The sequence below is a fragment of the Haliotis rufescens genome, unplaced genomic scaffold (genome assembly GCF_023055435.1).
Source record: "Haliotis rufescens isolate VD_foot unplaced genomic scaffold, xgHalRufe1.0.p SCAF_17, whole genome shotgun sequence".
Taxonomy (NCBI): Eukaryota; Metazoa; Mollusca; class Gastropoda; order Lepetellida; family Haliotidae; genus Haliotis; species Haliotis rufescens.
Window position 1 is genome coordinate 31,206,918 of NW_025963857.1, and position 13,472 is coordinate 31,220,389.

The window sequence follows — 13,472 nt, forward strand, 5'->3', positions numbered from 1 at the left end:
ACACTGGCTGCTCACCATTTCATCTACTCACAACGGGTCTTTTGGATATGAGGCTACCTGATTGGTCAGTAGTTTTTAGCTGTGTGTGTTAGAACCATGTCTGTCAAGTCTCGTGCTTCACCAGTGGTCAGAGCTGGACTCTTGCAGACAGGCATGCTCAGGGGTGGTTCAGACACCTGGACAGGTGGCCAGTGGTCAAGAAGGGTGTGGGACAGAGAGACTGGTCAGATGGATAACACACCTTAACTCATCCTCCACCGTGTGATATAGATCATAATGCACCTGGTTGATAAAACTTATAACACCTTGTATGATAAAAAAAGTCCTATGTACCTTGTGATATAGGCATTTTATCTTTTGATCAGATTCTTATAAGAAATGATGGTTGAGTTTTAGTGTTGATCCTGTCTGGTTAAAAGCATGTTGGCAGAGGGTGTTTTTCTGGTTCAGGAGAGTGGATGTGCAAGGGTGTGATGAGGACTGATTGAATGGGACAACTCGTGAAGTAAACCTGTGTTTAACAGCTTTCCAATTTCTTGTGTCCCCCTGCCTCCCCCACCCTCTGTCCCTCACACCTCTACCCCAGGGGATGACTGGTCTCTATTCTGGAACACAGGGATTGTCATTCGATGGATGTGTATGTGTGAGCTTCGACAGTGACGACAGTGGATGTGTAAAGTATCTGCCAATCAAGGGATGGAGTCCATCTCCTGGCTTACCTTCAGTTTTCTGCTCTTGGAACTGGTAAAATTATTTTTTCTTTTTCTCAGAATGACACTTCAAGGAAAATTATTTCTGTTAATTAATGTTTGTCTTGATATGTTGATATTTTCTTTTCTTATTTTAACTCTGAATCTTTTAATTTAAAGCAATCATATTTTGGAATTAGCAAGAACCAAAATAAATGCAAAAACATCAAGAACAGTTAAGTTTTTCTATATTAATGAACAGAATATTTTTCATTGAAGTGTAATGAGTCAATAGAATACATTTTGGTATTTCTATTTTACAGCAAATTCTTAAATCTATTTATTTCATAGGCCAAGGAAAATCATGTAAAGAAATTGTGTGTTGTCATTGATATGGTTGCATACAATGCTTTGGTTTATGAAGAGGTAGTTGTCATATTTTACGTAATAAATTATGTTCTCCCATTCAGTTTAGAATTATATTAGTTAAAAAATGGCCTGTTTACCCTGTGGGGAATAACATTAAGAAGTGGTGAGTAAAATGAAACACACAGAGGCCCCATTAATGGTGTGAAATCCTTTCTTTAGATATGATAAAACCTGTGTCAGGGTACATAATAGTGAATCGACCATGTTCTGTGGACCGATATGCTTACTTTAACACAAAGAGTGCATTTCCCCTTCTCTTAAGTGTTAAATGTCCTTTGATCATTTGCACACTGTCGACAGGCTATCTGCCAACTTCATAGCCACAGAGCACTGTATTGTCAAAACATGCCACAAGCCTTCCCTGATGTTGTCATTATCTATGACCCCCGTAGCAGTTAAGCCATTTTTAATTTACTGTCTGCTCAAACTATGTATATGGCTTTTGGAGTATCAAGAAAAGTTTCATGTTTTTACTCCCTGATGAAACACTTAAGTGATGAAAAGGAAATGAATTAATGTTAGAAGGATGTCCCAAAATAAGTATGTTGTAAATAAAATGATTTCTGATAGCAATTTATTTGTAGTATACCTGAAACTGCGTAGCCTCAACAAAATCACAATGGTACCTGAGATTACCTACTTTGATGTCCCCTCATTATAACGCTAAATGTATCTCCTCTTTATTGCCCTTTAATAACTTAGAAGTTTATTTAAAAAATATTACTATGAATCTGACATTACTATGAAAACTTCTGTCACATTCATGCAGATTATCCTCACTATAAAGCAATCAATGCATGTCCAAATGTATATGTGTTATAATGAGGGGGCACCTGAGGTAAGTTTACATACATTATCCAGTTTCCGCAGCAGACTATATATCCTTTAACCAGCATCTCGCCTGTCTCAGACTGGATACCATCACAGCATATGATTCCCTTCTCACTTACTGCAGTCTATATATCTGTCCCTTACTTGTGTTCTTTTATGTGGAAAACAGATCAAATGAACATTTTCCGATGAAAATGACAATCAATTGGAATGAAGCATGCCATAAATGAAAGGAGTGAGATCATGGGTGATAATTAGGATCAGGACTTCTCAAATACTTATGTGAATGGGTGGCCCTATGAGTTCAGGCACTGCAGAGTAATGGCCTGGTTCCTGTTACACAAAGCAATTGTAGCATTACGACCCTCCTAAGTTAGTGTTATACTAAGGGAGTTGCGACACTCAAGGAGCTGCAATTGCCTTGTGACACAAGACCCTGAAGCTGTTGGTCGTGGGTTCAAATGCCAGAGCGTGGGCACAAGTGGCCCTGTCATCTGAGGTGCCACAATATCTGTGCAGAGTTGTATTCCAGAAACCAATGATAATGGATTCTTTTCACAATTCACCCTGATCAGACTGTCTCTGTGGTCTAGTGGGTAGAGTGTCTGCCCAAAGAGAGGAAGGTTGCTGGTTCGAGCCCCTGACTCCGTGATACCAAAATGCTGAGATGCAGTAATATAACTGAAAATACTGTTCAAAGCAGTTTTAAACCCAGTTCATTCACTAAATGACAAATTTGTTCCAGATTATTATTCATGGTTTATCAGCACCTTGCCAGTGCTTCTGGATTTAAAGGCAGTAAATGTCTACCATCTGCATCTTTTTTGGCTTTGTCCCACATTAAAGGGAGCAACCATTTGGTTTTCGGGGGGGAGGGGGAGCAGGCATGGGGATTTGTTTTGAGATGAGAAGTTATTTTTTTATTATCTTGCCTCCATGTCAAATTGTTGATCTGATTGGTTCACATGATCTTGATAAAAAAATATGTATCCCACCATATTTCTGAGCAGGAGAATTATTCCCTTGTACCCTGCTTCGAAGCAAATCACGTGACATAGTGCAAGTTAACATCAGCTGTTTTCTATCAATTTTTATTTGTATTAATTCTTACAATGGCAGGTTGAAACATAGGCAGTTTGTTGTGGCAGTATCACACATGGAATGTGTGGTTTTATGCGTCACTCATAAGGGTTTATACCACTCGTGTGATACTGCCATAAGTTATGATGTTCAGGAGCTCAATTATTTTGTCCAACCAAAAAAGTTGCTCAATTATGTTTTTTTCCAACCAAAAAGTTGCTCAATTATGTTTTTAAAAATACATATAATGTATATACAAATAATGAACTGTATTGTTAGGACACCTGTCTGCAAGAAAAGGGCACACCATGTTTCCTACAATGAGAAGCATATGTAGTTTGTTTTAGTAAATAATTCTGCCTTCTTCCTCCAAATAAAATCAAATCATGTCTACATAACAGGCTGCCACCATGATATAACAGAAACACTGTCTGAAGCAGTGTCAAACCTATATCACTTACTCATTCGGAAATACACCTCCTACCCTATTGCAACAATGTTGAAGGGGTGTATCCAAGTGCAACTTCAGTCCAGTTCAAACTCCAGCAGCCTTCTATGGTCGTTTATCACTATGAAAGGATAAGGAAGGTATGGGGATATGGGGAAATATAAAGTCATATATCCAAGTAATTAGATGTGTCTCCATCATTAGGTATAGGGTATGCAGTGAAGTGTTACATTCTGTTATATCAACTCACTTGGCAGAGAGAAGCAATGAAAGCAGCTTCACTTGGAAGTCAGTGATGTGTTCGGTGTTTGACACAATCCTGCACCTGTATGTATTCACCATCCTCCTGTGCAGTTTATGATGCGAAGTTATGTCACGGTTCAGTGGATATTTTATTAGAATTGACAGCTATGACATTTATCGCTGATAACAGTTGAAGACTTTGAGCTGTCACCAGGTTCATTCTCTTGTGCAAGAGCATACACAGTAGTAGGGGGGATTTAGACACCTGATGCTATGAGGACCTAAGGGTGTACTTTGTTCGATTAGTGAAGCAAGGGGACTTTAATTTTGTTGTACGATGTTGTCTTGTGTTCCTGTAGTAGATCAGAGTGGCTGTTGTTGTACCTTGGTGTCTGAATTACAAGTTGACCTAGTGTAACACTCTAAAATCACTTCTGAACACTGGACAGAACACATGAATGTAAAACTTTTAGAATGTCCATGTGTTCTGAAAGATCCAGAATAATAGCGTTCAACAAACATATTAAGAACATTTCCACAAACATATTAAGAACATTTCCACACGTTCTGATGATGTAACACTGTTAGAACACTTTTAAAGTGTTCTAATCTTGTAAAGTGTTCTAAACCTACATTCAAAACATACCATTGTTTCCGACAAATGCTTCTACATTATGGAAATGACAAATTTCAAATACATCTTGGAAACTGCAATTTGCCTGATGCTTCCCAATGCTTTCAAGAAAATAGTGACTTTCAATGAGGAAGAATTCATATCATAGCTACTACACCCCCATGCATACACACACAGATGAAATTCTGAGCTGTAAACATGAATTATTTGTTGTCTTTATTTGTAAAGCCCAGGTGGCCCAGCCCTGTGAGCAACAATCCGCTGTGCAGAGTTGCATCACTTGGGCACACCAAAAAAACTATCATATTGGGTTCGAATCAATCAACTAACTCCAAATGTGTTTCTAGGTTTGTCATCACCATACATGTGCTAGTTGGTTTCACCAAAGTGATAATCGTCTGAGACCTGCATCACTTCAGGCTTTCCTCCGACAACAAACTGCCACACTGTGATGTAACTGGAATACTGTTCAAAGTGGTGTTAGAGAGTTGGATTTAACACCACTTTTAACAGTATTTCAGTTACATCACGGCTTGTCAGCTTAATGTGGGAGGAAAGCCCGAAGTGATGCAGGTCTCAGACGTTTACCACTTCGGTGAAACCCACGAGCACGGGTATGGTGCTGACAAACCTAGAAACATAATCGGGGCGAACCGGGATTCGGACCCACAATCATAGGTTTCTGGCGTGCCCAAGGGACGCAACTCTGCACAGCAAATCGCAGCGCCTTAGACGACTGGGCCACCCGTGCTCCCTCAAAGCAGTGTTAAACCCTGCTCAACCACTCACTCATGGTCTTTATTTGTCAGCCAAGTCAACTTCTATTATCATTCCACATTATAACATGAAAATATATTCCGGATCATGTGGCTAGTCAAGTCAGGTATGCTGATAGTTGTTCATAACAGGTTACTAACTCTCATGTAGCAATGTGAAGCAGGTGATCCAAACTTAGCCTGAATTGTTACCAATTATGTCCATCTTTCTTCCTCATCCTCATGTTCAGCTACTTGAGATATGTTAAGTTGCAAGTCTTTCATGAAACATTTGTACTTCACATGTGTTTCAAGAGGGTAAATCTCCTCAAGAACGATGGTTTGTAACAGTGCCATGATCATAGCATATGCTTTAGGAACCTTCATATCAAATTTCTATTTAATGATAACACGGCCAACACACCATAATTCCGTGCCTGTAAACTGTATCTGTCACCAAGAAGGTTTCTTGGAGTGGACTCCATCAATCTATCGACTGGTTCAAGAGGATTCCAAGACATTACTTTTCAAGGCAGTCAGACTCGGGAACAAAACATTTTTTTCATAGTCATATATTCATCAAACTCGTACACACTATGTAAGAATTGCTCTTATAAATGCTGGTTGGTACACACAAGATTACTGTAACACTCACATGTATCATTATTTACAGGTTGCCAACTGTTTTGCGATAATGATCTGTCTAAGGCACTGTAATTTGCTACATCGTTGCCTCCCCTAGGCATGCAAGAAATGAATTGTCATGTGTTCCATTCCGGGATTGGTTCGTGGAAATGTCAGCACGGGTTTCACCAAAGTGCTATTCATCTTACTCCTACATGAACTTGGGCTTTTTTATAATGTCTTGCCTAAGTATATGGATAGGTATTGAGAAGGTTTGGGATTTGTGACATTGTCTTACTTTGCTGCCACTCATATTAACCTCAGTGATGGGTGATGCATGCAGTGATTGTTCTGCCTTTATTGAACAGTTCAAATGTCAATAAGAACCTTCAAGTGGAATTGTCAATTGATACGCAGCGCGGCCCCTTGAATGTATCAGGGTGGCAGTTGTAGGGAAGTTGTTCTATTGTTGTCATGTTTGACTTTGTCAACTCAAATTTAGGGAGAAGGAGCACAACATGTATAATCAGTCAATGAATCTGTCCAGGTGAACTGGATCGTTAACCTCTCAGGATTGCATACCTGTGAACATGTCCTATGACTGGGCTGGCGAGCAGCATTAATACCACTCACTGTTTCATGCTACAAGTAATCAAAGGTTGGTTTCCAATGTTCTGTTGTTCAAGCAAACAAGAGACGCATGACAGTTTAACAGGTGGGTACTTCCAACAATGCACTCGGTCATGTTGTCTGATGGTTGACTGACTGGACAGGCCTTGACACCCAGACAACGGTGAGACAGACCTAACTGAGTGAACCCACTGTCCTACCAGTTACAATACTATCAATACCGGCCAGACTCCAACGATGAATACTGCACTTGGTGAACTTCCTAAGGCTGTAGTTAGGATGATTCTCTCCACAATAGATGTATTTCATGCAGAAAGGAAACTTAATAAGAGAAACTTTACGCTTCTTGTGTGTAACTTTTTGTCAAAGAAGTTTTGTGTTTCTTGGCATTTGTGGTGTAGTGTTCAGTGTTCGTAGAAAGTTAATTATTGGTAAATATATAATTTGGATCCTGAATTATGTGGAGGTCTTAACAATATTGGTCCTTATACAAAGGTTTTACACTGTTTAGTCTTCATTCACCTCTGGAAACTGACTGTGCATAATTACTAGAGTACATTCATTCACAAGTCGGCCATCATCTTATGCTTCTCCATGTGTGTGTGTGACATCTTCACAAGGTCAGTGTTGTAGGTTAAAATGGTGACTTATAGGGAAACATTGAGCCAAGGTGAAAATAACAATATTTGAAGCTGAAATTTTTTTCCAATAATGTTTCCATTTGAATTCCTTCGAGTTTAGAAATTTAGAATGTACATCCAATAGTCTTGGGTGAACACTGGGAAAGACAGTCTCTTGGTTCTGCCCCTACCCCTGCCTTTTTGTTTTGCCCAAATTAACAGTGCCTTTTTTGTTTTGCCCTAAGATCTGCCTTCTTGTTTTGCCCTAAGATCTGCCTTCTTGTTTTGCCCTTAGATCTGCCTTCTTGTTTTGCCCTTAGATCTGCCTTCTTGTTTTGCCCTTAGATCTGCCTTCTTGTTTTGCCCTTAGATCTGCAGACTCTGGCAACAATTACTCAATTACTGATGATATGAAAATCCTGTCAGTCCATCAATAAACAATAGAGCACTGGTAGCTAGGCCAGTGGTTAAAGCATTGTCCTGTCATGTAAAGAACCAGGTTTGATTCCCACCAGGTGCGCAATGTGTGAAGCCCATTCTTACTGGCTCTCACTGTTATATTGCTGTAAGCAGCATAAAACCACACTCACTCACCATATTAATTGCCTCATTCGAGGACATGAATGTGCTAATAGAACATAATCAGGGATCAACAAAAGGTCCCATGTCGACCAGACGTTGATCTTGGATCATGCCCCACCCTGTCAGTGATCACCCCCTCCCATCCAGGTAGTCACCTTTGTCGCCCCCTCCATATTATCACCTGCACAAACCTTAACTTACTATTTTATTAGCACCTCGCACAGGACGTAATTGCTATTTGCATTCCGTTGGTTTCAATGGGTGTCAGTTGGAGAAGCAGTGACAATAAAAGTTATGTGTATGTGTTATTTGAGTAGTGAAAATGGCTACCCATGGCTACCCAGAATCACCCCAGTAAGCGAAAAGGGACACCAAAGAAGCAATGAACACAATTTAGGTCAAATTGTATAAGATAATCAACCAAATTATTTGCTTTTTGTGAAGTGAGAATACAATAACAGGCACAATGTATTGAAATGATATACATCCGCCACTCATGAATTATGACATACAGGTGATCAACCGCAAGAAATGATACCTTTGGAAATTGCACTTTTGAATGTTGAGATAGTCCCCTGAACCCCTAAACTGAGAGCCCTAGAGGTGAAAGTGAGGCTAATCGAACACATCCGGAGGTGGGAACCACACACACTGTTTTGTGATGATGTCCTCAGACCTGTGTACAGAACTGTCAGTGCTCAGGTGTGACTACCAATGTCATTACACTATTTCTAGTGGACTAAATCCGTGCTCAGAGCCCATCATCCGGCTCCCCTGAGTAACATTGGCCAAAGACATACATACATTATATATACAATGTGCATTGGCAGAGACTATAAGATCATGTCAAGTTGTCATTGTGCTGAGTAATTACTCTGCTATCGAGAAACACAATGATTTTAAAGGTCTGTACCTGTAATATGTAAAATGAAATATTTCATAACATTTAACTTAAATTTTTTGGGGAAATGTCAACATGTTAAAACTTTTGGATGATCTTTATTATCTGTCAGTTTGAAAAGAGAAGGGTTTGGTGTGAATTTCGTTGTGCTAGGTCCACTGGTTATTGTGATCTATTGCACGGCTTGTAGGAAAATCAGTTTACCCTGTTAGCAGTTTCGTGTAAAAACATAATTACTAATATGTACTGGCTAGTGACCAGTTATCGCCAAGGATCAATTATCGCCAACTCCCTGTTATAGCGTGCACGTTATCGCATCTCATTTTATTTTGGCTAGTTATCATAAGGGGAGAGAAATATTTATCCGAAAATGATAAGCGAAATGGACTCGTGTGAGGAAATATTTGAAAATAAACACCATAATCACCTTCCTCAAGTACAACTTTAGAAAAGACACACAGGTGGCCTAGCGGTTAAAGCATTCGCTCGTCACACAGAAGACCTGGGTTCGAATCCCGACATGGGTACAATGTGTGAAGCCCTTTTCTGGCGTCCCCGCCTTGATATTACTGGAATATTGCTAAAAGCGGCATAAAACCATACTCACTCACTCATTTTGATGAATAAAAAAATTGAGTGTGATATCCGTGATACAAAAAAATGTAATTTGTATAACTGACGCAGTGCGCGTGATCACGTGGCACGTGCTGTTAACATGATGATGATAACTGGTAAATTCTATTTCCACTGTTTTGATTCCCTTTCGTAGCATTATAACAGAAATCAACTGAATCTTTTTCCACAGACAGAAACAAGCACATTTGCTCATAGTTTCACAAAAATTAAAGTTATTGGTAGTCAACTTTGTACACAGAATATGTCAGAAATAACATGAACAAAATAGCGATTACTGGTCAGTGACCAGTAACAATTTTTAATATTTTAAGCACATCTAAGACAATAATAATACCCTTGATATCATTACTCCTAACATATGTTGCAGTGTGTGAAGCCCATTTCTGTTGTTCACCGCCATGATATTATTGCTGGCATCAGTCTGAGAGGCAGGCTGGCAGATGAACATCCAATGCCATTCAGTTATATAGGGCTGGCTATCCAGTTGAATATGTGGGGCCAAACTTCTTGTTTGCTGTTGTGATTTATTTTATTTCAGTATATTACTCATGAATGTTTACAGATCTAGTTGATATGTGATCCCTGCCCCCTTCATTCCTCCCTGCAGGTGCCCCCTGCCTTCTAAAAGCAGGTACCCTCCCCACTAATAAGCAGGTGTCACTCCCTTACCCCCCATTATGAGCAGGTGCCCCTTTAGGTAGAGATAACTGTCAATCATTGCACCGGATATCTAATATATTTGGACAGTCACGACCTGCTATTTTTTTACCAGCTGATATGGTTAATCTATTGTGTGTGTACTAACATCAAACATAGCAGCGTTAAGATATAGCTCTTTTATAGGCTAGTAATACAACTAGGATTTACTACAAACCTCAGTGTTAGCTGGGGAGATATAATTCTGACTGCTGTGCTCTGCAGTTAATAGAGTTGGCAATGGTTGTTGTAGAGGAGGAGATTAAACATTACAGATAGAATCTTCAGCTTGTTGTGAAAGCGATTGCTCCAATCCCATAGCTGTGTCCCATAGCCAGATTACTTTAATTAATATGGATTGAAATGTTGATTTAAATGGTTGGTGAGTTTGTATGTAAGATATACATTTATGCATCTGTTTGATAAGATTTAGTTCCTTTTTTCTGAAGTTAAAATTTAAAGCGTTCGCTCGTCACGGGTCATCACGGGTCGTCACGGGTCGTCACGTTCGATTCCCGACATGGGTACAATGTGTGAAGCCCATTTCTGGTGTCCCCCGCCGTGATATTGCTGGAATATTGCTAAAAGCGGCGTAAAACCATACTCACTGACTCACTGAAGTTAAAATAAGAAAGAAATACATTAATATTGAATCCATTTCACTATGAATTCAAACTCTGCTTGTTCTTTGAAACCTTCTATTGGGACTGTATCGACCGCTGATTTCCAAGACATAACTGATACCTGTGGTCAGTGTCTACACTGTGACTTCCCTCCGACATCAAGCTGACAGGCCATGATATAAGTGAAGTAGTGACTCTCTCTCCCACTCTGTCAGGAAGCAATCAAAAATGAAATCTTTATACTTTAATGAATTATATCTTATATTTGTTAATATAAATTGAAGATGATATTCTTACAATAATATCACACAATTGATTTTAAAGTTTGTTTTTATATTCCATGCTATCATTGGTGTTAAGTGCTATCCACAACTCTTAAGACTGAAGACTACAAACAAGTCATAGACCTGAGAGGACCTAATTTCAGAAGTGCATATATTCAAGGCTTTGTAAGAGTTTTCTGGATCCATTTTACTTGTGTGAAAGGGGTAATTCCCAACAAATATGTTTACACTGCACCACAAACACACACCCACCCCACCCCACCCCACACCACCCCTAACCTATGATTGTGAGTTCGAATCCCGGTTCGCCCCGATTATGTTTCTAGGTTTGTCAGCACCATACCCGTGCTCCTGGCTTTCACCGAAGTGGTAAACATCCGAGACCTGCATCACTTCGGGCTTTCCTCCCACACCAAGCTGACACGCCGCAATATAACTTGAATACTGTTAAAAGCGGCGTTAAACCCAACTCACTCACACACTAATTTGTCAAACAGTGTGAGCCTGAACATAGTGAATAATATTTGTTTTCAAATCATTTTGTAGATTTGCACAGAACAAGAATCATAACATGTTTCAGACACTCCAAGACTTTGATTTAGTCCCTTGGGGAACTTTGAGGCAGGTCAGAGGAGCAGCCCCTATCTGGCACCAAGTGTCATAACCCTTAATCCCTTTGTTGAGCCTTGACACAATATGAGACACTCCTAGCCTCACTTGTCCAGATTCTATATCAATCATTTCCCTATCTCTTCTACATCATCCCCTTGAGAACTGTCCATATGGCTTGGATTGGTAACCTCATCCCTGACTGAAGCAGGTCGGCTTAATATTGGGCTTAATGTTGGAGAATCTGTGGATCAGTTCCATGTTGATACTGATACTGATAGTGATAGTGATAGTATATACGTTGTCTGATAGTATCCCATATAGTCCCTTTTGAAACCCACCGCCCCATCCCACCTTCCATGTATATACTCACACTCATACCTCCCCACCCCTCCATGTATACACTCATACCTCCCCACCCCTCCATGTATACACTCATACCTCCCCACAACTCCCCTCCATGGATACTCATAGCTCCCCACCCCTCAATGTATACACTCATACCTCCCCAGCCCTCCATGTATACACTCATACCTCCCCACCCCTCCATGAATACACTCATACCTCCCCACCCCTCCATGGATAATCATACCTCCCCCCCCCCCTGATGTATACACTCATACCTCCCCACCCCTCCATGAATACACTCATACCTCCCCACCCCTCCATGTATACACTCATACCTCCCCACACCTCCATGTATACACTCATACCTCCCCACCCCTACATGAATACACTCATACCTCCCCACCCCTACATGAATACACTCATACCTCCCCACCCCTCCATGTATACACTCATACCTCCCCACCCCTCCATGTATACACTCATACCTCCCCACCCCTCCATGTATGTATACACTCATTACTCCCCACCCCTCCACGTATACACTCATACCTCCCCACCCCTCCATGTATACATTCATACCTCCCCACCCCTCCATGTATACACTCATTACTCCCCACCCCTCCATGTATACACTCATACCTCCCCACCCCTCCATGTATACATTCATACCTCCCCACCCCTCCATGTATGTATACACTCATACCTCCCCACCCCTCCACGTATACACTCATGCCTCCCCACCCCTCCATGTATACACTCATACTTTCCCACCCCTCCATGTACTGTCACACCTCCCCACCCCTCCATGTATACACTAATACCTCCCACCCCTCCATGTATACACTCATACCTCCCCACCCCTCCATGTATACACTCATACCTCCCCACCCCTCCATGTATACACTCATACCTCTCCACCCCTCCATGTATACACTCATACCTCCCCACCCCTCCATGTACTGTCACACCTCCCCCAACCCTCCATATAGACACTCATAACCCACCCCTCCATGTACACCCCCTCCCCCAATACTTCCACTCTCTCAACTATTTGTTTCACTTCCCCACTGCCTTGCACCCCCTCCTCCTTGCACCTCCCTCCATGATCCCCCCTCCCCATATAGAAGTTTCAAGTCCTTCCATGTACTGTTTCGCTCCACCTCTCTCCATGTAGTTTCTCCCTCCCTAATCCACCTGCCATTTATTGACAAAACAGACTCAGTATCTGGGGACAGTGGAACCCAAGCCCGATAAGCAGAAGGTCAAATCCTCCTCGTACTATTTACTCATCTGATACTGCCGAGGTATATCCAATGGTCACTCTGTTTGTTTCCCCTCTATGTGATACGGGAATATTGGGTGGTCAGTATAGACGATATTAACTGAGGATATTAACCTGGTTGAAAGGTGCGTGTGGTCAGGGCAAGTGATAATCCTCGACCAAGAAGGTACTTATAAAATCGGTGACACAGGGTTACTTCTAACATGCACTTTGGAAATTACCTATTTCATTTAAAAGTTTTTCCATGTTTTTTAATAGAAATTATATATCCACCACAACATCATTTAAGATGGAGATGTCACTTTAATCTGTTGATTCAGGAAATACAATAATCCCTTCAGAATGAACTGATGCAAGTGATTTCTCCTCCACGGACACAAAGCATGAAGCTCATTTTTTGTCTCCTCACCATGATATTGCATGAATATTGCGACAAGTTGCATAAAACCTGTTTCACTAAATGGCTACATGGAACTCTTGGTGTTTCCCATTATGGCTATAGTTTGTGAAAATCATTCATGTCTTCCC

At 40.8% G+C, this 13,472-nt stretch overlaps 1 protein-coding gene across 1 annotated transcript in view; it reads left to right on the forward strand.

Moving 5' to 3' along the window:
- Positions 1-61: 61 nt before the first annotated feature.
- The window catches only part of LOC124142594 (A disintegrin and metalloproteinase with thrombospondin motifs 16-like), a 92,480-nt gene continuing 79,069 nt past the window's right edge, over positions 62-13,472 (forward strand). The window contains exon 1 of the mRNA XM_048397879.1: positions 62-744. Coding sequence (XP_048253836.1) covers positions 670-744 — 75 coding nt within the window. The 5' untranslated portion in view covers positions 62-669. The remainder of the gene's footprint in view (positions 745-13,472) is intronic.